This window comes from Bacillus rossius, chromosome 6, assembly GCF_032445375.1.
Source record: "Bacillus rossius redtenbacheri isolate Brsri chromosome 6, Brsri_v3, whole genome shotgun sequence".
Lineage (NCBI taxonomy): Eukaryota > Metazoa > Arthropoda > Insecta > Phasmatodea > Bacillidae > Bacillus > Bacillus rossius.
In genome coordinates, this window is record NC_086334.1 from 51,053,332 (window position 1) to 51,080,448 (window position 27,117).

General features: G+C 38.9%; 1 protein-coding gene across 1 annotated transcript in view; it reads left to right on the top strand.

Moving 5' to 3' along the window:
* The window catches only part of LOC134533172 (dynein axonemal heavy chain 3), a 182,794-nt gene that overhangs the window by 83,188 nt on the left and 72,489 nt on the right, over positions 1–27,117 (top strand). The window contains exons 30-44 of the mRNA XM_063370536.1: positions 1,993–2,194; positions 5,579–5,809; positions 7,559–7,709; positions 8,952–9,112; positions 9,444–9,722; positions 11,561–11,675; positions 12,370–12,590; positions 13,359–13,597; positions 14,092–14,275; positions 15,920–16,105; positions 17,738–17,964; positions 18,870–19,047; positions 21,055–21,291; positions 24,526–24,765; positions 25,443–25,603. Coding sequence (XP_063226606.1) covers positions 1,993–2,194; positions 5,579–5,809; positions 7,559–7,709; positions 8,952–9,112; positions 9,444–9,722; positions 11,561–11,675; positions 12,370–12,590; positions 13,359–13,597; positions 14,092–14,275; positions 15,920–16,105; positions 17,738–17,964; positions 18,870–19,047; positions 21,055–21,291; positions 24,526–24,765; positions 25,443–25,603 — 3,012 coding nt within the window. The remainder of the gene's footprint in view (positions 1–1,992; positions 2,195–5,578; positions 5,810–7,558; positions 7,710–8,951; positions 9,113–9,443; positions 9,723–11,560; positions 11,676–12,369; positions 12,591–13,358; positions 13,598–14,091; positions 14,276–15,919; positions 16,106–17,737; positions 17,965–18,869; positions 19,048–21,054; positions 21,292–24,525; positions 24,766–25,442; positions 25,604–27,117) is intronic.

A 27,117-nucleotide genomic window follows, 5' to 3' on the forward strand; every position in this document is an offset into this window, starting at 1 on the left:
ATGCAGTAAAATAAATATATTTACGGCCCTGCTAAATTTTTCTATTCAATAAAATTTGAGATATTAGTGATTTTTCAGCAGAAACTGCTGTGTGAATAATAAACAAATTGTATCATAATAACTTAAACTTATAAAGTACAGTAGAACCTCGTTAATTCGTGATGGTCGGGACCGAGATATTCACGGATTACCGATTTTCACGGACTAGCGATTAAAAGCCTGGAAGGTCTCGTCAAGCTTCTCAGACACCGGCGTGTAGCTGGGTTAAGGCCAAGGTCATGTGATGTAACATCTCCCGAGGCTTACTGCGCCTTGGCAGCAGATGGATATAAAATAGTAAGCTCCCCATTATTCGTGTTAATTGGGACCCGCCCATGCCCGGATAATTGAAACTCTGTTAAAAATAAATAAACCCGGATAATCCGTTAACGGTAAGGGCCGTCTTCGAATTAGTGTCTCAGCTTAAAAAAATACGGCACTGCCTAGCCATTAGTTCACGGTCATTTACAACAGCCGAAGAGAGAAAGATAAGATCGTGCTGACCTTGCACCCTCCCCCCCCCCTCCCCCTCGTACAGCTCAATGCCAGCCAGACACGTCACTCGCCAGGCGCCTGCCGTGCGTTGGCGGGTGGAAACAAACAAAGGGAGACGGGAAGCAGAAGTCAGGACATCCCCCTCAAGTTTAAAGAGTGACAAATGTGACAGCTGAAAAGGGGGGGGGGGGGGGCGACACAAAGGGTCGGTACAAACAGCGTTGCAGAGTTTGGCGGCCCACGCGATGGCTTGCAGTGTTTGCCGGCCGCCGGCCCGCGTGACTTTAATTTTAAGCGCTGACAATTTTTACTTCTCTTTTTTTTTCTGCACTTTTAAATCGTCCCGAATTAGCGTGTCACGGATTAACGAGGTTCTACTGAATTTATTAACGGCGAAGGACAGTCGTATAAGCCCATAAAAATATTTATTTTACCGAGAATGGACTATACAACCTGGCTTTTGTCGCACGCAGTGTGGGAGGGGAGGAGGATGCTGACAGTTTCTCACGCAGGAGGTTGAAATAAGGGATGGAATGTGTTGAAATGTTAGTTGGTAAAGGAGGAGGGGGAGGGTTGTTTTTACAATGTTTGTGGCTCTGGGAGGGATGAACCTTGAAGAATTAATTAGCAGGGGATGGGAGAGGTAAGTGTCACGTCACGTATGACGTCAAGCCGCCGGGCGGGTAAGATAACATGACAGCTGAGACGGCTTTTCGTGCGATAGTGGACGCGCCGAGCTCGGCTAGACACTGCCGCGTGGACAGTCTAGAGGGGTGGTATCTATTTTTAGCCGTCTTTTGTATGCCTGCCTGCTTACAGTACAGCTCCCGCCATGATAAACGTGATCACATAGCGCCCAACAAAGTGTAACAGACTTGTTTTTCAGCCGATTTTACTATAATTTTCGACTTTCTCTGCTTAAATTTTTCACGGTTTCTCAAAAAACGGTCGTATAAACGGAATGGACGCATCAGAGGGGGGTCGCATCGGCGGGATTATACTGTAGTTGCAAATTGGGTCTTCTGTTCTCGTACGAAAAAATTTATTTTTGAAATGTGCTTGAATATTAGGTAAATCTATTAAGTCATTTAATTAAGTTTTGTTTTAACTATCCAAGTAACTTCTTGAAGGAGTCTTGAAATGTATGTGGATACAGACGTCTTGAATTAATGTCAGTTTCTATTTTTCTATTGGGAAGTGCATTTCATTTGACGGAAAACATTTTTAGCACTTTGAGTGCTGCTGACGTTATATTACGAGACAGCAATTTTTAATGAAAAGTACTGGCTGTTTGATATTACATCTCCTAATTCACGTAACATTCCATTTCAACATTCATTGAAAACGTTTCTAATAGCAGGTGTTAGTTGGAAAGGCCGGTGGGTGAATGTCGCTATATGTATTGGAATGGGCAGCATGAAGAGTTTGTCACTGTGAGGAGGTGTGTTGCGCCGGCAGTCTGGCGGAGAAGATAGTGTACACGTACAAGTTGTGCTCGGAGCTGCTCTCGTCCCAGCACCACTACGACTACGGCATGCGGGCCGTGAAGACGGTGCTGCTCGCCGCGGGCAACCTCAAGCTGAAGTACCTGGACCAGCCCGAGCCCAGCCTCGTCTTCCGAGCCATCATCGACGTCAACCTGCCCAAGTTCCTCGCCAAGGTGGGTCGCCGGCCCACGTGTGTTCCCCTGTTTCTCGTACGGAGTGAGCAGTGGTGAGAAGACCCGGGTTGGAATCAAGATATTGGTTTTCCATGGTTTCTTGAAATCACTCCAGGCGGAATGATGGAGTGGTTTTTTTTTTTACAGTAGACCATGGTTTATTCCTCCCCCAATATCCTGGTCTGTATCATTGAGAGTTACCATATATATACCAGCAGGAGGGTTGCCCCTGCGAATGGGTCGCACGTTTAATTTTGGGCCAAAAAAATCTTAACATTTTCACCGTAAGGATCCCCCTCGAATAAGAATCGCACCGTATGTCTGTCTTCACCAGAGTTCCATGGATGCAAGTGAAGTCTAGGTGTTCTGTGTCTAAGCTTATTGGCGCATAAGAAATACGGCACTGTTGTAGTTGTTGCAGTTCTTTACCCCATCTCCAGTTTCTGCAAAAAAAAAAAAAACTAAAACAGTGCTATTTTTTATACCCTTGTTTCCCTCTAGTCTATTGTATATTATTTTTTTATTTTTTTTATCCATCCCTTTGCCATAGAGAGAAAAGAGGTGGCAAGCTACTCTTTGTAAGTTCGTTCTCTAAAAACTAGCACTCACCTTAACATTAAACTTGTGTGGGGCTAGAGGAATATAAAAGGTGCACTTATAAACACCACTGATGTATGCAGTTTTGTCGCGGAATGTTTAGTTGAAAGCGTGTGGTATCTCGCGCAAAAAAAAAATAATGTTTGGGCACAGTTGCATCATTAACACTTGTCAAGAAAATAATGTTAACAGAGTAGCGTGCCAGTTCACGGACATTACAAAGATGAGGGAGAGGGAGAACCAGCACTGCCAAATGGCCACACGCATGCACACACGTACACTTGCTTCCCCCCCCCCCCCCTCCTCCTATCCGCTCCTCGCCTAGCCAGAGCAGCAGACATGTCACTTGCCGGCGCCGACTGGGCGGCCTACAGACATGGCAGACGTGAGCTGCTCACGGAGCTTCGCACTACTGCTGAGCTATTTTGATTCAACAAATTATACTTACTTTTAGAGTTATATTAAAAAAAAATATATAGATTAGTTATTTGTCCATATGTTCAACATAGTTTATTATTTTTTAACATAAAGTGAAAAACTTGCTTAAGGGTTGCACTAAAATTTGTTAAACTAAAAATCGGCATAAAATGTGTGACCCATATGAGAGTAAGTATTGCACTGTCACAAATGACCTCATTTAAGAGACGTTAAAACCCAATAAATAAAAATAAAAACCTCAACACAGTAATGTTACACTTAACTGCCTCATGAAGAATATTAAAGCACCTGCAGAAATGAAAATGAAAATAATAATTGGTTTGTAAAAAATTTCATGAATGTATTTCTTTTATGAGCATAGCTGTTTTTTTTTGTGGTTCATTAGTATTGTTTCTTGACAACTTTGGATGTAAGGTTTTTTTTTCTTTTTTTAATTTAATTTAATGTTTTGATTGTTTATACAAACTGTTGTAAAGAAAATGCATTAATATTTAATTTCTAATGTTATTTGTGTTGTTGTAGTCTATTATTAATTTATTCAGCCTGTAACCAGAAGTAGGGAATACCTGATATTTTCATAATGTAATATTTACACCAGGTCAAGAATATTGACTTCAAAAAGTGTCTGAAGCTTGTGAAGTCAAGAAATGAAATAATAACATTTGAAAGAAAGCTGTAACTATAAAAATATCTACGATTACCTGGTGTATCCTCCTTTAGCCCTATGTCCTTTAGATAATTGGCTATAAAATCCTTAATTATTTTACACACAAATGAAACTAGACTAAATACTATTATTATTTTTCTCCAATATTTTTTTTTTGTTTGCTTAAAGTAAGTGCATGGTCTTGGAAGAAGCTTGACAGTAGGTTGAAGGATTTCCAAACTGTTTCGTTATGATTTTCTGCGGGAATTGAAACCACTCACTCATTCGTATGAGTGGAATTTTGAATTTTTCACTGTGCAAAATAATAATGGTTACCTATAAACCTGCTTCACATAAGAACACCTTTATACCAATAGTTAACCAAATGACCTCACATACAGAGTAAAGTGATTTTAGTTTCATGTCATTTTTTTTAGTTCCAGGGTGTTTGTAGGGATGTTTTACCATTAAATCACTGTACAGTAGAACCCTGTTATAATGTTCCTGCATATAATGTTTTCCTGCTTATAATGTCATATTTTTAAAGTCCCAATATTTCCCCCATAAGGACAATGTATTTATTTCCTGCATATAACGTTCATAAATAGTGTAATTTCCTGCTTATAATGTTTGCTTTCTAACATTCAATTAATGGGGAAAAAATGTTTTAAAGCCAAATTATTCCAACACTTACGATAAAAAGTTTACTTTATGTATGTTTATGTTTACAATCACTGCCATACAATACATGAAGTTTGTTAAAATACAATTTTATGCAATATACTGAAGGTACACAATATTCATAGTTAGTTTCAGTTGGCACCCTTAGTCAACTCTTCTCTTCCTTGCCATTCCAGTGGGTATTCAGATGCACGTACATAGTCCTACGATATTTAAGTTGCCAACCATTGAGCGAGGGCATAACTAAAAGTGTATTCTATTGCTTACAAATAATTTTTTATTTTTATTTTTTTCATTCATACGTAGGAATCCCAAGATTAAACATTTTCAGGTGGCGAAGGAGTAGATGTTCTCACTCTTAATGCTATCATCATGAATCCTGAGACAATTTTACAAAAAATATGGCAGTGTATCTTTAAAGACAAACAAAATTTAACCAGGGAACAAGACGAAGTTAAAAAATTGTTGGCTTGTTTCAGAAAATTCATGTATCAAGTATGCTATCTTTGGTTTTAACATTAAAGTTGTTTACATAGCTTGGTGAGTCCATTGGTACAAAGCTCGAACATTGTTAAGTGCTAAATTGAGATTTCCTGCTTATAACGTTTTCCTGTTTATAATGTTTTTTTCTTGTGCTCCCTTGAAAAACATTATAACAGGGTTCTACTGTATATGTTATGTTTTGTTACAAATATTCTTGCCAAATAGTATGTGCTGTGTGTTAGTCAAGGTTTGTAAAAAAGTCAGACAAGTATTTATAACTACAACTAATTGTTTTAATGTTTTCAAGATTTTCCCCCACAAAAGTTGGTTTCCTCTGTTTTTACAGTGGAAAAATGCATAAATCAAATATTCTCAAGTTTTTTTTTTTTTTTTCCAAAATATTTCTTGATTAAAATCTGGAATCAAGAAAATTATATGTTGAAAATTCAGCGCAGCAGGTAAGAGAGGCCTTGTTTCGTGCCGAAACAAACAGTAGGTTCTGGGTAAATGGGTCTGATGGCACGGGAGCCATGTTGCAGGATGTGCCGCTGTTCGAGGGCATCTACCAGGACCTGTTCCCGGGCATAGAGCTGCCCCAGCCGGACCGCGACGAGCTGGTGGCCGCGCTGAGGAGGAACCTCGCCCTGAGGAACCTGCAGGCCACCGACTGGTACCTGGAGAAGCTGGTGCAGCTGTACGAGATGGTGCTGGTGCGGCACGGCCTCATGGTGGTGGGCGAGCCCATGGGCGGCAAGACCAACGCCTACCAGGTGGCGCTACCGGGGGGTGTAAAAACAACTATTTCAAAAAAATTGGTTGTCTGTAAAGTCGGTTTACGGACGATTGTTTAACGTGACAACGTCATAACAAAACTTTGGTGAAATGATTGATCCAGAAGAAAATGAAATATCATATTCGGCCTGAGACTGAGCCGTAATAGGTTTTTGTAACCAAACCATTTAGGCATTAAAAATATTATATTCTTTGAGGAAGAATTTTTTTTAAATTTTTCTATCTTATGTATGATAAAATCTACCTCTGCATACTTTTATGAATAAAATTGAATCATTTTTATTGAATTATCACTATTTTGTATGGATACAAAGAAGGAGTGAAATGAAATCCACAATTCAATTGTTAGATTTACTCTTTTATTTGCACTCATTAATTTAAATATGTTTATTACTTTAATGAAGAGATTATTTCAACTGTAACTTTTATACATGTTTACTATTTAACTTCTTCCAATCTGTGTAATTTTGTTAAAGGATAGGACGATGATAGGAAAAGTAGGAAACGAATGGGAGTGTTTCAAGTTTAATGTGCCTCGAAAAAGTCAAATCGATGGTTGTTCCAATCGAGTGGAAGAGAGATAGATGCGGCGCAAGCGTACAATGAGCGTAACGGGACATTGTGCATAATGGGACACTTTTTCGTGCGTGCAGCCGGCGTTCATCGATTTATTAGACGTCATGTCAAAACAACAGTGTAATTCCTGGAGGCTTTTTGACAAGCATGTGCCCACTTGGTTTTACCAGATCATTCAACCAACAGTAGTTGACAGAAAGAATTAAAAATATTTTTTGCGGAAATTCCACTGTGCCGTAATTTTTGGGTGATGATCCTATACTCTAGGCCAGCACGTTATACTTGAAAAGACAAGTGGAGCATAAGGTTGCGGTAAGGCGCAAATTATTTACAGGTACAGATATTTATGTTATAGAAGCAGCCATACTTGGTTCAATGCTGCCAACTGCAGATTCAGTCGCTTTTTTTTTTTCGTTCTGGCGTCTGTCTGTTCATAGTTGAGTTGAAAGAATAAATAAATTATTTTTTACTATTTGCTTACACTATACCTTTTCATTGGTTGTTCTTATTTTTTCATACATTGTGTGTAACTTTGCAGTCCAGGTTTTTTTTTAATAATTGGTATTACACTTTTTTTATATTATGGTAGTTTTTCTTATTTATAAATAATCTGATATGAAATAAAAACATAATACAATTTCCAATTTTTTTTTCCTTTCAAGTACACTATATCTTGAGGAAGAATGGTAAGAAAATCATACTAACACATTGCTATTAAAAAAACTATTGTTCAGGCACTGATTCAAGTTTTGTATCATCCTTTGCTAATCATATACAGTACATGTTATTTAGGTATCAAGCTCATGCAAGCAATTTGCACTCTGCATGTTTATCAGCTGCCAAGATGCGAGAACAACCTTTTGTACAGGAATAGGCAAAAAATATCTGTCTTCTAAATGATTTTCAAAACCATACATTTTTGGGAAACCTCATTTAGTAATATATATTAAATATCTTACACTTTAACTATATAGAGATTTTGAAACGGAGTTAACTCTATAAGTTGCTCTAAAAGGGTCTTGCACTTCTTTAAAAAAAATTTTGCTGCATGTTTTTTTACAATTACTGTAAAATATTTATAATATATTTCAGGAAAAGTTTGATAAGATTACCTTTCTCTTGGTTGAAGTGCTTTATCGTACGTGTTTCAGGTTTTAGCAGTATCACTCACCGATATTGCGAAGAATGCAAAGTTGAAGATGAAGGAGAATCGTGTGCACTACAGCATCATCAATCCAAAGGCAATCACAATGGGCCAGCTGTATGGTTTCTTTGATCCCGTCTCTCATGAGTGGTCAGACGGTGAGTGCCAGCAAGTTGTAGCTCTTGACAGAAAAAAAAAATTATTATGAGGGAATCAGATTAAGCTGTGTGAGAAAAATAAAAAAATTAAAATGGTCATCTTTTGATTCCACAACCCTGTAAATAGTAATCCTACTTGAAGTAATTAACAGCTGTTTTTTGGGGAATTTAAAAAATTTGGGTGAAAATTTGAACGATATAGGCTGAAAAGAATCTTTGTTCTGCTTATTTTTGTCACTCGTGTTGTGAATTGTGATTAGTAGCGGGTTGTGAAGGTAATGGTCTCTTAGGTCCTATAAATCTATTCCTGCTGGTGCAGTTTATTGTGCAGCCCTGTACTTCTAGGGTGCCTGACAAGCTATCTTCATACATATCACATGATGAATCCTTGTTGTGCAATAGTTCCCATTACCAATTTATTGACTTTGATGAGTATTTAAAAAAAAACCTAGCAGCTTCCTCCTCGGGTGACAAGAGCTCTCTTTCTTTTTTGCTTTCTCACTTGCTCTGGTGCTCTCAGGCTCTTGCAGTCCCTCTTGCTTTCTTTCTCTCTCGCTCTCATGCTGTATCTCTCTCTTGCTTTCTCTCACACACTCTCTCATGCTCTTGCTCTTTTTCTCTCTCTTCCTCCCTTCCTCTTGCTTTCTCTCTCTATTGCTCTTTTTTCTAGCCATCTTTATTGCTCTCTCTCTCTCTCATTATCTCACCTCCTTTTTTTCTTTCTCTCTTACCCTCTCTTATTTTGTGCTTATGAAAATGATCTATCTGTGACCTCTCCTTTCCGTTTGGCCATGCATCACAAACAGCAGTGGAGCTAATTGTAATTAGTAGTTAGGTTGTCAAGAAAATAATCACAGCTAATACCATCAGTAGTATCCCATATGTTAGTGATGAAACTTATTTATTTTAAATGAACTTTAAATTTATTTATTTTTGCAGAAAATATCAAACCTAATGGATTTCATGCTTGTGTTTACAACCTAGACAGAAATGTGCAATTTAAATGGCATTATCAGCTAATCATTGACAACAGAGTAACCATTCCCCACGTAGTCCATTTAAATGAGTCACAGAATGTAGTTCCGTGTGTGTGTTGGCTTAAAACCGTTGCTAGGATCTCCCAAGACGGAAGTGAATGAGATTTCACACATTGAGATTCTCTCATGTTTGATTGCAGTATTGTGTATTATCTCCCATGCACATAACACCAGCGTAAGACTAAGTAGACTGGGATGGGTGCAGGAGTGCTGGCCAAGACGTTCCGGGACTACGCCTCGTCTGTGCTGCCCGACCGGCGGTGGATCGTGTTTGATGGGCCCGTGGATGCAGTCTGGATAGAGAACCTCAACACCGTGCTTGACGACAACAAGAAGCTGTGCCTCATGTCTGGCGAGATCATCAAGGCAAGTGTTCTAGGCCCTGCCTGTAAGAGACTGGGCTGGTAAAAATGTTGAATTTTGTTGACTGGTAAAAGGATTTTTTTAAAAAAAAAGAAGAAGAAGATAATTATTGTTACCAATACTTCAGCCAGTTTTATGATGATATAAACAGAGGCAGGAAAACTTCGCAAATTAATTTGGTAACAGATCCTACTGGGTCCAAATAGTAACGGGATAATCTCACAGGAAAATGAGACAAATCATGTGCAATCCAATGCAATTAAGAGTAGTGTTAGTGTCTACAGAACTGCGTTGTCCAGCTAAACGACTGCAAGTGAACGGTTCTTGGCGGCAGATGTCGGCGCAGATGAACCTGATGTTCGAGCCGTGCGACCTGGACCAGGCGTCCCCCGCGACGGTGTCGCGCTGCGGGATGATCTACATGGAGCCGGCCATGCTGGGCTGGGCGCCCATGTTCCAGTCGTACCGCGTCGAGCTGGAGAAGCAGCTGCTGCCGGAGCAGACGGAGCTGGTGGCAGCACTGCTGGACTGGCTGGTGCCCCCAGTGCTGTCCTTCGTGCTGCGTCCGCCGGCCGTCACCTTCATTCGCTGCGCCGAGGCTCACATGTTCCAGGTGCTCGCCTGGTGTCTTCCGCGGCAGCTGTTCCATCACTGTTCAAAACACCATCAGTCTAATTATCTGCCCCCTTCAAATTTTACACTAATGTCTCGACCCTACTGACAAGTTGAAGTAAGGTAGAATCTGCTCGGAACAGCCATGGACTGCCACAGAGACAGTTACAAGATGCTACAGTGAAAGGTCTTTCATCCATCATTACGCTTTTTGGTACATTCTGTAATCCGGCACCAATCCAGTTACTCACATTCAGAATTTTCCGCGTGGCTTCCTGCTGTTGATTTTGGCAGTCTGTTAATTTCACCCGACTTCAAGCATTTTTAGTTAGCTCAGAGTTTTTTGGTACTGACAGTTATTATTTCTATACAGTTAGTCCTGATTTTTAGTGGGTTGCATTTCACATTTCTCAGGTACATTTCAGTAATGTAATGATTTTCTGAAGAAGTGAGATATATGACCAAGGCAGAGCCTTTAGTAATGCTCATTTGTATTTTTTTCTTTCTATATAGCTTTCTAGCTGAAGTACCCGGCATTGCCCGGGCTAAAAACATCATAATAAAAGGAACATCACTACCGAGTTTCAAGTCTGTGGGACATACACTTGTATAGGGGGAAATTTTGATTTTAAAGACCCATTGATTGTACTATCTCGGTGCATCAAGGCTACGCATCAGCAAAACCTGGACGCCAATCTTCAGCTTCATTTTGTGGGAAGGCAGGTCACCCCTAGGCAAGATGTGATGGATGCACCAAAAGATAGTGCTGTACAAATTCAAGGCAACGCCACCTATTGACAAAGTTCTAAACTAACTGTTATTAGTGCCTTTTGTTTGCTAGCAGCCGCGCGTTTCATTAAGAGGATGGATTTCGCTAAGGAGAAAGATAGGAAGTTGCCAGACCTTACCATATGACTATGTGGCGGACATAGAGAAATTACACAAACTCACTGTTTATGACCTATATCCTATGGTTTTGTGTTATAAAACTGAATTTACCCCATTTTCACACCCTTAGGGATTAAATTTCTTAATCGTATGTAGTCTATGTCACTCTCTGGCCCATACCTACACTGTCTATTTTCAAAAAATCATGTTGATCCGTTGCTCCGTTGCTGCATGAAAGAAGAACAACAGACAAAAACACTTTCGTATTTATAATATTAGTAGGGATTACAACTAATATTAAATACCATTTTATTCAACATAAATGTTACTTTTGTATTACTGTGAAAACTAAATTGATATTCAATCAACCGGAAAATCACTAATCTGACATGACGGTGGTCCAAACATGTTGATTGAAGTCCTTCTCTGTACTATCTTTCAGGCTCCAACTTTTCCTAAATCATATTTTTGTAATACAGAAGTTTAGAAATGGTAGGTACTTTATGTCATTTATATGACTCTTGTACAAAGAAAGTGCAGGCAGTTCAAGCCACAATCCTCAGCATCGAGACGCAATCCTTTGCCTCAGATAATTGATGCAATTCCTCACTTAGACAATGAGAGAGATAACGATGTTTCATATTGGACTCTTTTTAGGAGTTGTTATCGAGTCTTTTCACCCACCAGTACACTGTGGACAACACCCTTCATCCTGCAACCAATCAGATACATTCATTCATCCACTACAGTACATAAACCACGAGCCAGTGTATGTCAATTTTATGGATCCCATAATTTTTTGTTGTTTTATAAAATTTTACCATTTAAAGATACTTAAGAGTTTAGACCTATAATTTCCATGGTTTGTTATGAAATCTGCGTGAATTATTTCTTGCTTTTTTAAAATGCTAAGTTTTTAAGGCAAGGAAATGGACGGCGGGCATGTTGCAGTCGTTCTGCCGACTGCTGACGTGTCTGCTCAGCTCGGAGACGCAGGTCAGCACTGTGTGGCTTCAGTGTGTGCTACTGTTCTGCTTGGTGTGGGGCATGGCTGCCGCCCTCACAGGTACTCCTTCTAGCCACATGCCCGCCCGGTTCCTGCTCAGTAGCTTCAGTAGTTCTGCACCTTGTCCGTACCAGCACCCTCTTTAGCTACTTCACATTCATAACTTAGCTAACACTTGAAATTTATTTGGAGGATTGGTAAAAATAATTTGGTAACTGCAGGAGAAACAGTCAAAAAATTTATTTATGTAATTAAAAACATTTCACAGATGTCTAATTAGCATAAGGGCACAATGCCAAATGTCTTACCATCACCGTACTGCCTGAGCTGCAGATTCAAGATGCAGTGTTATTGCCCTTAGCTTAGTTGGACAGTGGTAAGCAGTAGTTGGTCTACAGGCAGTCCGGTTCAGCAAGACTAGACCACACTTGCCTCTGCTCATAGTAGAGATGTGTGCTTGTAGCCCAGTCATCCCTCTCAAACTGCTCCTGTTGAACGAGCAGTGGCAGATCTTCGGCCGTCTTCTTCAGCTCTCAGCTTTGCTAGCAGTCACACCAGAACCATTTTCGGTTGTTCAGTGCATGGACCTTGTACAGCCTACCCTCACTGCAGTGAAACGTCACTAATAAAAAACTCTCATTAGTACGAACTCACTTACACTAGGTTTGAACAGAAACACTGAGTCACAAAAACGTATAAGAAGTGTAGTGTAGTGTAAGTGGACGGAAATAGAATCATTAAATGTTTTTTGCAGGAGACAGTCGCAAGCAGTTTGACGTGTTTTTCCGGGGGGTGCTGTACGGAACCAACGAGACCTACCCAAAGCCCAAAGTGTTCAAGCTGGCTCGCAACCAGCTGTTCCCGGAGAGAGAGACTGTGTTTGACTTTGTGTACGACAAGAGGAACAACGGCACCTGGATCCCTTGGCTGGATACCGTCGACAAGACCCAGGCTCAGCTGCCAGTGAATGCCAAGGTGACCGTGTTGCATTTGTACTTTAGTTATGAACACTTTCTTTTCATGTTTTACAAAAAAAAACGTACAAAAGGTTTATAAGATGCCCAAAAAAATAGATGCAGTATTATTTCACTTTTTCAAGAATCAGTCTTGCATTTATTTTGCTAAGCTGTGTGTCATTTCGTTACAAATGTTAACATTGTTTACTGTCAGCTTGGGGGGGCTATGCAAAGGAACTTGTTCTCAGGACAGCAAGATGATTCATTTACTCACAATCAAAATCAACAATGATAACATTTGAAAGCATGAAAAAGCATATTTACAAATTGTGGTTCATGAGAAAGTTTTTTTTTGTCTTGTAGGAACTTCATAAGTTATCATTTTGGATGGAATTTGTTACATGCTGTATGAGCACTTTTGCTAAAGTTAAGGGCTTGTTTATTTTTTTAAAAAAAATTTTTAATTGTTTAATTGTTTTTTAATCTGATATCCCCATAAATCTCTTGGAAAAAGATATTTTCTTCAATATATCACTTGCCCTCATTTAATGTAGTATCTCTTTTAAATATAATTTATTTTGTGGTTGTGTAAAAATAACACAAATTTTGTAAAAAAAAAAAGTTTTAATTTTTATTTTAATTTTTAAAAATACACATCTCTAGGTATTGAGGTATTGATGCATTTCTAAATTGTATGATAGTTGGCTTCTGTAAAATTTTAATCCTTAATTGGAGTTTCTCATGCATTGGGCTAATCAAGAATGGCCATATCTTTTGTGTGTTGCAGTTCCGGGAGCTGATGGTCGTGACGACAGAGTCTTCGTGCCAGGCCTTCTTCCTGCGACTGCTGCTGTCCCACAAGATCCCTCTCATGTTTGTCGGCCCCACCGGCACGGGCAAGTCCGCCATCGTGCTCGACCACGTCATGAACCTGCCTCGCGACAAGTTCCTGCCCAACATCATCAACTTCTCCGCTCGCACCACCGCCAACATCACCCAGGAGATCATCATGTCCAATCTGGACCGGTTAGCTCTTCTTGCTTCCTCACCTGATGTCTTGTTGTTTGTGGTTCCCCAGGTCACCACTTCTAGCCATCGTCTCTCGCTTAGTCTTGTTTCTGTTATGTACATCGTTTCAGTGTTTACTTGGGGGTTGAGTTTGTTCCTACAGTTGATAACCATGGTATTGAAGTGAGTGACCGTTATTTTGTAAGGGGAAGTGTAAAATATTTATTTTTTTTTCATATTTTTCACATTTTTCTTTAATCAGAATATCTAAATTGAATTCTCTGGGGTCTTGACTCCAACTTGAATATAAATTTGAAATATGTATAAATTCAATTTAATGCATTTTTTTTTAACTTCTTTCAGGTAGCAGATTTACAACTTAAAAGATTAGAGAAAATATCTGCTTTATTAAATTTATTGTGGTTGTATCATTGTACTTATATTTGTGTAACCTGACTTGTCCAGTATCTTTGTGCAAGCTCGTATGCACGGGATGTGCAAGTGTATTGCAGGCGCAGGAAAGGGCTGTATGGGCCGTCGATGGGCAAGAAGTGCTTGCTGTTTGTGGACAACCTGAGCATGCCCCAGAAGGAAGTGTACGGGGCACAGCCCCCCGTCGAGCTGCTGCGGCAGTGGGTGGACCACGGCAACTGGTACGACCTCAAGGATGGCTCTCGCGTGGAGCTGGCCGACATTGTGAGTCCGCCCACCACTCGCCACTCACCACTTTGTTCCTTGCTCAGTGTTCACTGTGTTCGTGTCACCACTTTATACCGTCTCGCAGCAGTGGGGAACTGCTGGAAATGATGGTAATAAATAACTGTACACAAAGTAAGCAGGGTTGTATCTGTGCTGCAACCAGTACCGCAGTATTTACCTATGTCCATATAATAAGTATCTGAGTACTATCGTGAATCCCTGCCTTGCAGCTACACACTGTCTTATCTATAGTGCATTTCAGGTAAACTGAACACTTTGGACTCCACTTCTAACAGTCACTCCTATCAATGTGTGCTTAAAACTCACCTTACACCTAGCTTGTCTTTCACTTGTTATGAGTGACTACATACTTATTAGGAATGGTAGTTTCATTTTAAATACCCTTTCTTGAATGAAATAAAACACTTTCCCAGAACTCAATTGTGGTCATATTAGCTGGAACGAGATATCTGGTGATGTACATAAGTGTTAATGTCCTTCTGTTTATCTCCGCTCCACCTAGTGGTGAGTCATGAAAAGTGGCTACTTAGGCCTGGTGGTTCTCAATAAGTCTCTTATTATCGATGAACTTAGAGATGCACCCCAACTGTGGTGCTGCCAGTGTGTTTGGCACTTGAGATTGACAGACACTGAGAATGGCCTCAATTACTTGGCATTCTTCAACATTCCCCATATGCTGCACAAAATTAATTAGTAGTCAAGGTCAGGACAGAAGGCAGTAGATGGTTCATCAGCCCAAATGTGGGAATGTGCATGGTGCCAGTCTTTTCTCTTTCAGCTCTCTATTTCTCAGTGGATTTAAACACCGTTTGTTCTGTCTTGGTGTCCTTATTCATCTCGACGGATTCCGAATCTGTGAGGTGAAACCAGCTGTTTTTTTAAACCTCTGCAAATATTGATCAACTGAGGTATGATCCCAACTGTAGCCTTGGTTGACAGAATGACAGCTGAAACTGCAAGTGAGACCCTGTCTGGATGCTTGTGAAAGGTCCTTAGGATAACTACAGAGAAAGAGAGAGAGTGTACAGTTGTGTATCAGAAGTTAGATGTTTGCTGTTTAAAGACACAATGACAAGCAGAGTGCCTGAAGGGCTTACTCTGTAGTACTTATCCAAGCTGTACTAGGCTGGAAACGCGGTGAGATCGTGCTGGCTCTCTAGCCCAGGAGCACTGCCCTTTCCACCATCCCGATTGCAGATTGTATGTGCTAAAGGGCTAGTAGGACTCTGATGCCAGAGCCGTTCCTTTGTAAGTGCCTGTCATACAGCGGAACCTCATTACAAAGTACCTCACTATATAGGATTTTTCATGTTTAGAGTACATCTTATTTAGGTCCCAACAAAATGTTTTACATTTAGTAACAGTTCCGTATAATATATTTTCATTAATAAGTAAGTACCAAAAAATTGGGAATTATCAAGTACGTTGTAATGAGATTTACCTGTACAATCCATGATCACAGATTGCTACTGGCAGTTCAGTGTTTTAGTGTTTAGTTTAGCTTTCTTCCTCAATCATTTTCACTTCCTATTGTCGTGTTCCCTTCCATCCCAGACATTACTCGTGAGACGTAAGTAATGGGTGTTTCCTAGCAAGATGGTGTGGTGTTTGTTTTGACAGCTGTTGCTGGCGGCCATGCTTCCCCCGGGAGGTGGCTCCAACGAGGTGACCGGGCGTTTCCTGCGCCACATGTTCACAATTGGCATTGACTCGTTCGATGATGGCACGCTCACACGCATATTCAACTCAATAATGGACTGGCACTTGAGCAAGGGTTTCGAACCAAGCATCGCAAGACTAGGCAAGGTAAGAGCCATCTTTAATGATGGGTTGACTATTTGCTTTGTGTTTTAGACACTAATTACTAGTCCTGTGTGTGATGTGTATTTTGCCATGCTAAAGGTTTTAGCTTTTGAAAATTCTTGGTGGTTTGCTGCAGGAAATTTTTGAGACGACTTTCAGTCATATTGGTTTGTATTCGGATGGCCTGCACGAATGCCAGTTAAGATAGTGCTGCCTGCCTAGAAGGAAGAAGAGAGTACATTTATACAACATTATTTAGTAGGGCTAAGATTTTATGGTGTTATTAAAAAGCAAATTTTTTCGTTACAAACAGTACATTTCATCTTTATCATCATTTAAAATTAAAACACATGTAATCTTGTAATAGGTACATACAAAGGACAATTATGTTTATCAACTGCTTTAACAATTCTTGGTAAGAAAATTAAAATGTGTACATAAAACAATAATACATATGTATATAAATGAGAATGTGTTAAAAAACTGCAACTAAAATATTTTAAAGTCTTGTGCATTAGTATATAATTAATATCAAAACATTAAATTGTGTTTCTGGAACTAGTAAACCTACATATCTTTTTAAGTATTGGGAAAAATTTATATGATTTATTGATTGTATGGTTTAAATTTATTTCTGGTGTCAGTATATTTTCAAATATATTCAAATTTTAATATTTTATCAGTGTCATTATTTTAATGCTATTAATATACATAAAAATGTAAATATGTAATGTTAAAAGCCCAAAATTATTGTACTATTATATAATATTTCTTTTTGATGTTTTTCTGTAGCCCTTAAGCCATGACTGGATGGTGTCAACTATAAACTTTTTTTATTTACTTTACTTAATAAAAACCATAATTAGAAACTAAAGAAAATTGTTCAAATACATTTTATTTTAGGTTTTTAAATAAAAATTTAAACTAAAGTTTTATAAAATTAATTGTATATTTTAATAGACAAAATGAGATAATTGTAGTGAATATTTTGCTGCATTACGTATGAGTTTTATTATTGCATTTCAGCATTATGTGGTGTACTGATTTCCATTTTGGTGTTTGACAGTGTATCGACTTCAGTTTCTGTGTTGTTTTGGTTCGCTGTTCACCATATACTCTTGCCTCTACTAATTAGTAAAGGCAAAAGTATATGGTAAATATCAATAAAACCAAACTAACACATTATAAAATGATCCAATTGTGTTTAAAATAACATAAAAATTAATTTTTTTTATTAGTTTAATATTGCACCATCTTCATAAATGAACAGCTTTATAAGAATAAAAACAATATCACAGAAATCTTTTATTTAATGAACATAATTGAGCTAAGAATAAAACCATAAAATTGTGTGTCTACTAATTCTGTAACAAAACAGATAAAAAGTTTTTTTGTTTTGTTTTTGAAGCTCAGTGACAATGATTGACGCATGCAATCTACTTTGGGAACAAAATAAGACCATTAACTGGATAGCAATGATAGTGGAAAAAGAATCATAACAATACAATATATTGAGCAGTTACTGCACCTTATCTCTGCTTAGCCAGTGTGCAGTTGTGGGTGTTTGATGCAGGTGATTGTATAGTTCCTGCGTGCTTCAGTTCTGTTAGAATGTCTGCGGTCTCGTTGTTGCAGGTGCTGGTGTCGGCCACTCTGCAGGTGTTCCGCGCCTGCCTGCTGCAGTTCCTGCCGACCCCTGCCAAGTGCCACTACCTGTTCAACCTGCGCCACTTCTCGCAGGTGGTGGGGGGGCTGCTCCTGCTCCCAGCCTCCCACTGCAAGGACTCCGACAAGCTGCTGCGTCTCTGGGTGCACGAGATCTACCGCGTCTTCTACGACCGGTTGGTCGACAACCATGACCGGTGAGAAGCCCGTTGTGCTGCTCCCGCTCGGGAGCAATCTCACTTTGACCGGAGGCCAACACATTCATTTGCATTTATCCACGGGATTGTTCACGCACAAGTCACCACACAAGCCCTGCCTCCGACAGCAATAATTGTGTGCACGGCACACCCATTGTCCTTCACAACGTTACAACCCACTCACATCATGTACTGCACGTGATTAGCCCTCACAAAAAAAAAAACAATTAGCTAGTCACAGTAGCGCCCACTAACAGTATCTTCCAACAGTTAGTGCCACCAACAATTCAATAGTTTAATTTGTTCATACTAACAGTTTTCAGTCTACTTTATATTTACATATTATACACAACAATAATGTTATATTCAGTATATAATTTGATAAAATTTTACTTCATATGTACCTATTTGATACATTAAACCAATTGTGATATAAATGTCTGAAGCAGCTTACTTGCAGAAAAAGAATGATTTGTGTTATATAATTATGCACCAGAATCATTAAACAATAAGAAATAAATTAAATATATTTGATTTTAAGAACGTAATAATTATTTTCAATATAATTCGCTGATAATATTTTGTAATAAATGGACATTAATTGAGTCTTGAATTTGTAAGAACAAAATTCCTGAGATCTGAGTAAGTTTTATTTTTAGTTATAGTTACATTCTATTTCATAAATTGACTTGAATTTTGGTGAAACACATATTACTCTGCATTTCACTGTTAATTATTGTTTGTATTGACTCACATTTTAGTAATATCATATTTTGCCATACAATCTTGTCTGCATTGCATTTAAATGTTGTAGATCTTTTAAATTAGTCGGCAAGTTTTTGAAGTGGTTACTACACTTGCAGAACTTGCACCTCGCCATGCTCAACTGCGGGCTTTGTCGGCAGGCAGTTGCTGTTCGACATAGTGCAGAAAGCCTGCTACGCTCACTTCCGCCAGCGCCTGGACAAGTTGCTGGGCCACCTGGTGCCGGAGGGCGAGCCAGAGTTGAAGAACGCACACATCGCCAACCTGTTCTTCGGCAACTACATGGAGCCAGATGCCGACCCCAAGATATACAACGAGGTGAATGGCACCGGCTCTCCTTCACTTGCCACTGGCACATCAGTTCTGTTCGAACCTTTGGACTGAATGAATTAGAGATTAACGTTTTGTCGATGAGAGGAGGGAATAGGAGTTCCCCAAGAAAACCCCACTGACTCACTGCAACATCTGTCACGTCTCCCACTTGGGAAAAATTTGGGTTCGATCACACACAGAATCAAACCCGGAATGCCTTGGTATAATGCAAGTGATCTGATCACTTAATCACCATGGCTTCTTTGAATATCTAGAACCTCAGTTGTGATGAAAATAATATATACATTTATATATATATTTTTTTTTTCATAAAATATTTTGATAATTTGTAAGAATAATAGCTAATCCGTTTTGTTTACATGCAACTAGAACATGATAAAAATGCATCTAAAAAAAATTACAGTTTTGGGTGCAAAAAACTTACGTCTGTGTGATTTGTGGCCATGTTGTCAGAAAAATTATATTTGTGTAGGACTAACCGGAGCATGAGTCAGTTTGGTTCTGTAAATTCTGGGGACACTAGCTTGGATGATGAATGCACATTATTGATATATACTGAACAACTGTTGTGACAAGTTTTAAAAAAAAATCCCCTAACAATGAATCCGGTGTTAAAATATGGTGTTTAGCATGGCTTACAACACACTGCAATTACATACTTGCAAAAATACTGAGTTAATAATCATTTACATTATAACTATGGATTTATGAAGTATACTACTCATAGCAAGATCTCTAACTAGTGAAATTTTAAATTGGTGTATATAATTTCTGCTTGTAACTTGTAAAATTAATAAAGCATTAGTAATGTTTGCGCAATATTTAAATACATTGAAACCCTTTTCAGATGATAGTAGTTTGAATGATTATAACTTTTTCTACTTGCTAGTGAGTTATATATTATTATTACAGTAAATTAAATGCTTTCTTGGGTAGAAACTGCACCAAAATTTTCCTGAAATGGTGATGGAAAACATAATGGGTGAAAATTATTTATAGTGCAGTTAGCAACAGTTGCTCTTTAACCCGGAATTTTTTTGTTTGGCCTATTCTGTAATCTGACACTGATTGAGCGTCTCAATTTCAATGAGAGATGTAAGTGTCCTATAAATTTTCATTGGTTTTTCCAATAAAACATTTTAGGTTCAATAAACAAGGAAAATTACTTATCTGATCCTAACATGCCGGCTTAAAGATCTTTTACTTTATTATTGAAACCACACACTCCTAAATAATTTGAGTTCAGTATACCTCTATACCACCACATGGTGATACATGTTACATAATGGTTAACATGAATGGCACAACGTGAATGATAAAGTTAAAGTATGATGTATTTTGAAAATAATTTTCATTCTCAAATCACAAGAAAATGTTGGAGTGGTAAAAAAGGTTTTTGCGCTACCTCAGTAGTAGCTGCTACAAGTTTTTCCTGAATCTCTGTTTTTACATCCGGAATTAAATACAGACAACTAGTTGAGTAGCAGAGTTTCCAAACCATCAATATAAATATTTCCATTTCAAAGCACAAAAAAACACCAGAATATCAACAGTTCACGCAATCTTACTAATTTTTTGAAGGAAAAAAAAATCAACAAAAGAAGTTATTAACCGACCCTTTAATTTTTTTTACAATATGTCATTTTAGTTTGTGTAGCCGAACTGTACTGTTAAACACTTTACTCAATGGTAATGCATCCAAAAAAAATTTGGGAATCTAAGTTATTATATATTATTGAGACTCATTTACGTTCGATGGTGTTCTTCCTCTCCATGAAGTGTTGCAGCAGCCACTGTAGTCATGCCAATGATGAAAGATTTTATACAGGAGGAAATCGAATGTATTCAAGACGAACACCAAATTTGTGACCGTGTTCTTTAAACACACACACAGATTATTGCCAAGTCACTATTATTTTAAAAAAAAACAACCACCACACTGTATCGGGTGCGAACACGTATAAGTTGGCAACCCTGCGGTGGTGGCGGCAGGTGACGGACGTGGAGCTGCTGGAGGACAAGATGCGCTACTACCTGGAGGAGTACAACCTGCTGACGCGCACGCCCATGAACCTGGTGATGTTCCGGTACGCCGTGGACCACGTGTCGCGCGTCAGCCGCGTGCTGCAGCAGGAGCAGGGCCACGTGATGCTGGTGGGCGTGGGCGGCAGCGGGCGCCAGAGCGTCACCAAGCTGGCCGCCAGCATCTCCGAGTGCTCGGTCTACCAGGCAAGTCCCACCGCCGTCGGCATTACCTGTGTACATACATCATTATATACACCTACTTCCCCAGAGGAGTAACAAGAGGAAGGGTTGATTGCAGAGGAGCAACAACTAAATTTCCAAAGGGGGGGCAATATACCTTTTTATAAAGAATTTTCGATCCCCCCCCCCCCCCCCCCCCCTATTGAAGCGTGTGGTCCGGGGGTCCTCCCCCGGGAAAATTTGTATTTCAAGGTGGAAAATGGTGCTATTTAAGCAGTTCTATTATCTAAAAATTGATTACACAGCACTTTCTTTGCCCCCGTTTGCCCCCACTTGTAGGTTTCAGAGGGGGGGCAAAATACCCTTGCCCCCCCCCTCCCTCCCCTGTTGTTGCGCCCCTGGTTGATTAGAGAGAACACTAAAACAGTGTTGTGAGAAACACACGAAATGTTTATTGAAATTTCTACAATGTCAAATAAACAACCACTTGTTTAATTTTGAAGATAATCACAGCTGCGTGCTATTACTGGGAGTACTCCGCAGACCCAAACTATAAACAAAGAAATGTCAAAGTTAACGGAGAGTCTAATTTTACCATAAATACAGACAAATCATCGAACCAATTCTAAAATCAAAACTTATATTGGCTCTTCATCGTAAAAGTGAGACTGTTGTTATTAGAACAGTTAAGTAAAAAATTTTAATTAATACAATAGTAAAAAAATTACAAGTTACCTCTAAAAAGTCTTAATGGAACCGTAAAACAACTTGGTGAACATGGTTCTGATACAACAAAATATTTCCCCTACAAGACTATTCATAAGACAGATACAATTAACCTAACTCTTAAATTAATATTAAAATCATTCATGTTTATTACACCTAACACTTGTTATGATGCATCCTTTATTGAACTAGCTCATATTAGATCTGTTTGACATGTAAACAAAATTGACACAAAAGGTAAACACCTCAGTTAAGCGGGTGATCACTCATTGGACCTCGCCTTAAAGATCGTTGTGAGGGTCCACTCCAGTGCCAACTGCAGCGAATCATCTCGTAGTCGTGGTGCCTGCCGTGTAGCGCCCTCCTTCCTAACGACACTCAAAACGGGCTTCTCTGGCACGGACCAAGTGCAGAACACCAAGTTCCAAATGTGACTTCCACAACTGGGCGAAAGATTAGCCACACCTCGCTCTTCATGACTTGTTGGCACTCATGACTTGTCTCACTTGTAAAGGAGAATTACCATAATGCAAACACCTCCACATTGTTCCTGTTTCGAAGCTCTGACAGGGACATAAACTCATCACACTTCACCAGTTTCAACTTCGTCAAAAACCCAAGTCCACAGTTCGTGTTAAAAAGTTAAAGTCGGGTTATTATTGGATTTCCCTTTATGTCAGCCACTGCCCCAGTCACACGCAATGTCCTCTTCATAGCCTCCATGAATCACGCCGATGAGTCTCTGAATGAGTGACCAGCTACCTCTTCTTGCGGCTATCTTCTGTTGTCACCTCGACGCTGATCAGGCTAAGTCCGAACTCTCTTGCAAAAAATTCAAGTCCAGCTTACCCACTTCTGAGGCTAAGTCCAACATGCAGCTTGGTGTAGCGTTGAGCAGAGTGATGTTCCTGGTTGACGTGGTGACCGGGCAGCATGACGTAGTCGGGTTTGAGAGCTTCCTCTTCCGCCGCTCTGAAGATTCTTGAGCACTGCAGGCCAACCCTGGCATGAATAGGCATCGCCATTCTCGATGTTTAGGGTGTCGGGTCGGCCGGGATAACGTGATTCGTTAGTTCGAGAAGGGCACCACAGGTACTTAAGCAGTGACGCCAGCCTCCACGGGAGTTCCGAGCGAGTTCCACAAGTTCCGCGAGTTTGGAGAGTCCCGCAAGTGAATGGAAGTGCGACATCAGCGAAGAGAGTGAGAGACCCCCTCGAGAGTGGCGCGATGTGTTGCGGCTGGATCGTGAAAGTGCGGCGACTGAGTGACGTGAGACTGTGTGTGTGGATAGGCGCGAGGTAAGGGGCGAACTACTGTTGAGCCTAGCTCCAGTGAGGAGTGCCAACTGTGGAATTTGACAGACATTTAATGACTTGCAAATAAACCTTTAAGTGCCAGTGATTGGTGATCAGATATTTTTAAGTAAAATTATTTTTCAGAATTGTAAATATTAGTAATTAATTCAACTGTAATAAAATTTAATTCAACTATCCCTTATGAACCCAGTTATCCCCACATTAGGTCGTAACAATAAACAAAAAAAGTTTGTACCTAAAATATATTACTAGATTTTGAGCACCACAGGATTTAGGTTCGGTGCTACTATAGCCACCTAGTGAGATATGAAGCACCTGTTCTACCTAGGGGCTAGGTGACTAATGTGGCATTGCAGTTAAGTGGGGCACTTAGAAGTTATGTTGAATGAATAAACATGCCATCTATCTGGACATACCGTATCTTTGGTGTTACTGAATATTAATTGTGTAATGGTTAACCTAGAACTTAGAACTGAGAACTAAGAACCAGTTTTTAACAACTGGAACCAAACCAAGAACCAGAAAGATAGTAGAACTGACATGACACATAACTATTTTGAAGGCTGAATCTTGTCTAGCATGACTTCCATTCCTACCTTTTTTGTTTTTTATTTAGTCAAATAAATGCAAAGCTGTAGAGTCTAGACTGATGCATGGCTGTTAGTTAAGAACTGTTAACAACTTAATACATATTGTACTTTCATCCGTCATTAACATCCAGGTTGGGTTCTTTCATAATTTTTCTACAGTTAAAAACTTATCAAAATATTCCTAAAGTGTACATTGAATATTTTTCTTCATCCTACCAAAATTTCAAGGTGAACAATGCTGAATTGATTTGGGTTCTTTGGTTTTATGTTTTTTTGTTGTATTAATAATTAAAATACTAAGTACAGACATTGGTGATGAAAATGTTGAGTTAATTGAATGACAATAGAACAAATATGATGTGTGAATGCAACATTACTTCTGTTTTCCTCCCACAGTTTAGAATTTCTGACTTGCAATTGTAAGTCTTAGGAATGTGCACTTGTAGTCAAGAACAATTTTTTGTGATGCTTCAGTTATTTTGAATGGCTTTAAAGAAAGAGAAGCAAGCGGGAATATGAATGTTTTTAGAAATGTGAAGTGTATATATAATGTTAGGTGCAGCTTCCGTGTCCTACTACTAAAGGCAGCCCTGCTACTCCACGGGGTTGAAATGTTTGTCGACAGATAGAGATAAGCCGCGTGTACGGTCAGGCAGAATGGCGGGAAGACCTGTGCAAGCTGCTGAAGAAGGCTGGCACGGAAGGCAAGAAGACTGTGTTCTTGTTCGCCGACACCCAGATCAAAGATGAGATGTTCGTGGAGGATATCAGCATGATTCTTAATACCGGCAACGTGCCCAACCTCTTCCCGTCCGAAGAAAAGGCTGAAATTCTCGAGAAGATGCAAACGATGGCCTCACAAATGGTGATTGACTTTCTCTATGTATTTATCTTCATCGTAACTATTTGCAGTACCGATAAAAATGTAATAGCATAAAAAGTGTTGCTGTAACGCTTTGCTTTTTATGATAACTTACCTATGTTTGTTTTTTCTTCAAACCTTTTCTTTGATATGATTTTTTTCTCATTAATGTGTGAGTTGAGACAGCTCTGATGGGGAGGAGAAGCTTAGGTTTCACTTTGTGTACCTATTAACGCCCGATTTACATGAACTGCAGGCAGCACTTTCAGAGCGGATATTACCCACGGTACCTGCTAGACTGGTACTGGCTCTATGGTGCTTGCCTATGCAATTAAGTAGTTGACCTGAAAGTTGTTCAAACTTTTATATATTGAAAATGCTTGGTACACAAAGAGTAAATTCCAGGAATTATAATGATTTTTATATAGTTTTAACAGACATTGTAAACATTTTTTTCTCAGATTTTAAATGTGTCAAAAAAATAATAATTTTTGAACCTTAATAATAATTTTTTAAGTGAACTGATTTTTTTTTTAAAGTTTAGTAAGAAATACGTTTTCAAATCTTAACTTCTCTGCAGTTATAGGTGCATATTTAATGTAAGTCGTGAAGTTTAATTAATGGAAGAGAGAACATAATAAAATATGAGCTACGTGTGATTGGAGTGATGCGTGTGACAGGGTAAAACTGTGGACCCCACACCCCTGGCACTCTACAACTTCTTTGTGGAGCAAGTGCGTGCCAACCTGTGCATGGCCCTGGCGATGTCGCCCATCGGAGACGCCCTGCGCACACGGCTGCGCATGTTCCCTGCGCTTGTAGACAGCTGCACCATAGACTGGTAAGACAGGGCCACACCGTGTTGCATCCTGTACTGCAGCCTCACACATAGACGTGGGCTGCACCCTACCCTCCAGCCTGATGCGCTGCATCGTGTGCCAGTACTTGGACGACTGTGTCTGTAGAACTTCCGTACTGAGTGGAGACAAGATCTTAGTTTAATTCTAGGCCAATTTTTTTTTCAAAACATTAGATTATGGTGTTATTGTTTTAATTTTTATTAATTCTTTTTACTCATAATGATAACATATTATTGAACAAATATGGCACAAATGTTTCATAATAATAATTTCACCAAAATAATGTCATTTTCACTGACATGATGCACTACTTTTACAATATGATAGCTTGTTATAATCTTTCCTGGAGCAGAATTACTCCGAATGCTAAAAATAAATCGGAAAGTATTTGTGTGTACGAAAAAATACCAACGTCGTAATTAAAAAATTAAATAACAATTGCAAGATCTAAAAAAGTAAAAAAAAAAAAAAATCCACTCTATTTTGTACTTCATTTTGTTGCAAACTTCATGCTAAAATATTACATTCATTGAATTTAATATACTAAAAGTTTATGTTTTTGTAATTGGAGCTAAGTTTTGATTAAAAATACTGATTAATTTTATTATTCAAGTTGCATTTTGGTGCTTTATTGTGTATTAAATAGAAAGCGACTGGGGTTGGAGTCCAGCCAGCGACCTCCAATCAGCGCTTTCAAAATAAATAATGAAAAATTAGATACGTAGTACTAATAGAAGCGCAGAACTGTAATGCCTCGTAGTGATATGGGATGAAGCCAGATTAGTGTGTCCACAAACAAAATTATGTTGAAAAAATTTCAACAAACTACCTTAATGTATTCCTCAACCAAGAAATAAGCAGAACATATTTCATATCCAAGCATCATATTAAGGTTTTATTACAATAGTAATTAATCTCATTGGGTAAGGTACAGCAAAAATAATATAATATACACAACCCTGGGATTATACGTTTACCACACAATATAAACAATTAAAATATGTTTACACTCTTTTGAGATAAATATTAAAATGGTGTAAACATTAATTCTAACAAAAGATGTTAGGGACAACAAACAACTTCGAAGGTGCGAGCTGTTAATCGCACAAGAAACAACAATGAAGCGCGATTCTCAAGAATTAGACTCTCGTGACTGTAACAAAAGGAAAAATATGAAAGAATTCATGTCTACAATTTACAAAAGTAATACAGCTCAAAAATACGCATGAATGTCTCAAATCTTCTTTGAGGGGTGTTCAGAAACACGGAGTACGATCCCTATGATACAAAATACAAATATTAACAAGACTAACATTATTGGATATGTTTGCATCCTCCTTGAATACTATATCAATTCCTTCGCAGAGAACGTGAATACCTGAGGCAATGATATTACCCCTAAATTTACTTTACTCTGCAGAGGTAAAAGTAGAAACAGCTCGTATGCGGCACAAGAGTATTGATCAAAAACTTAATATTTTCCATACAAAAATAG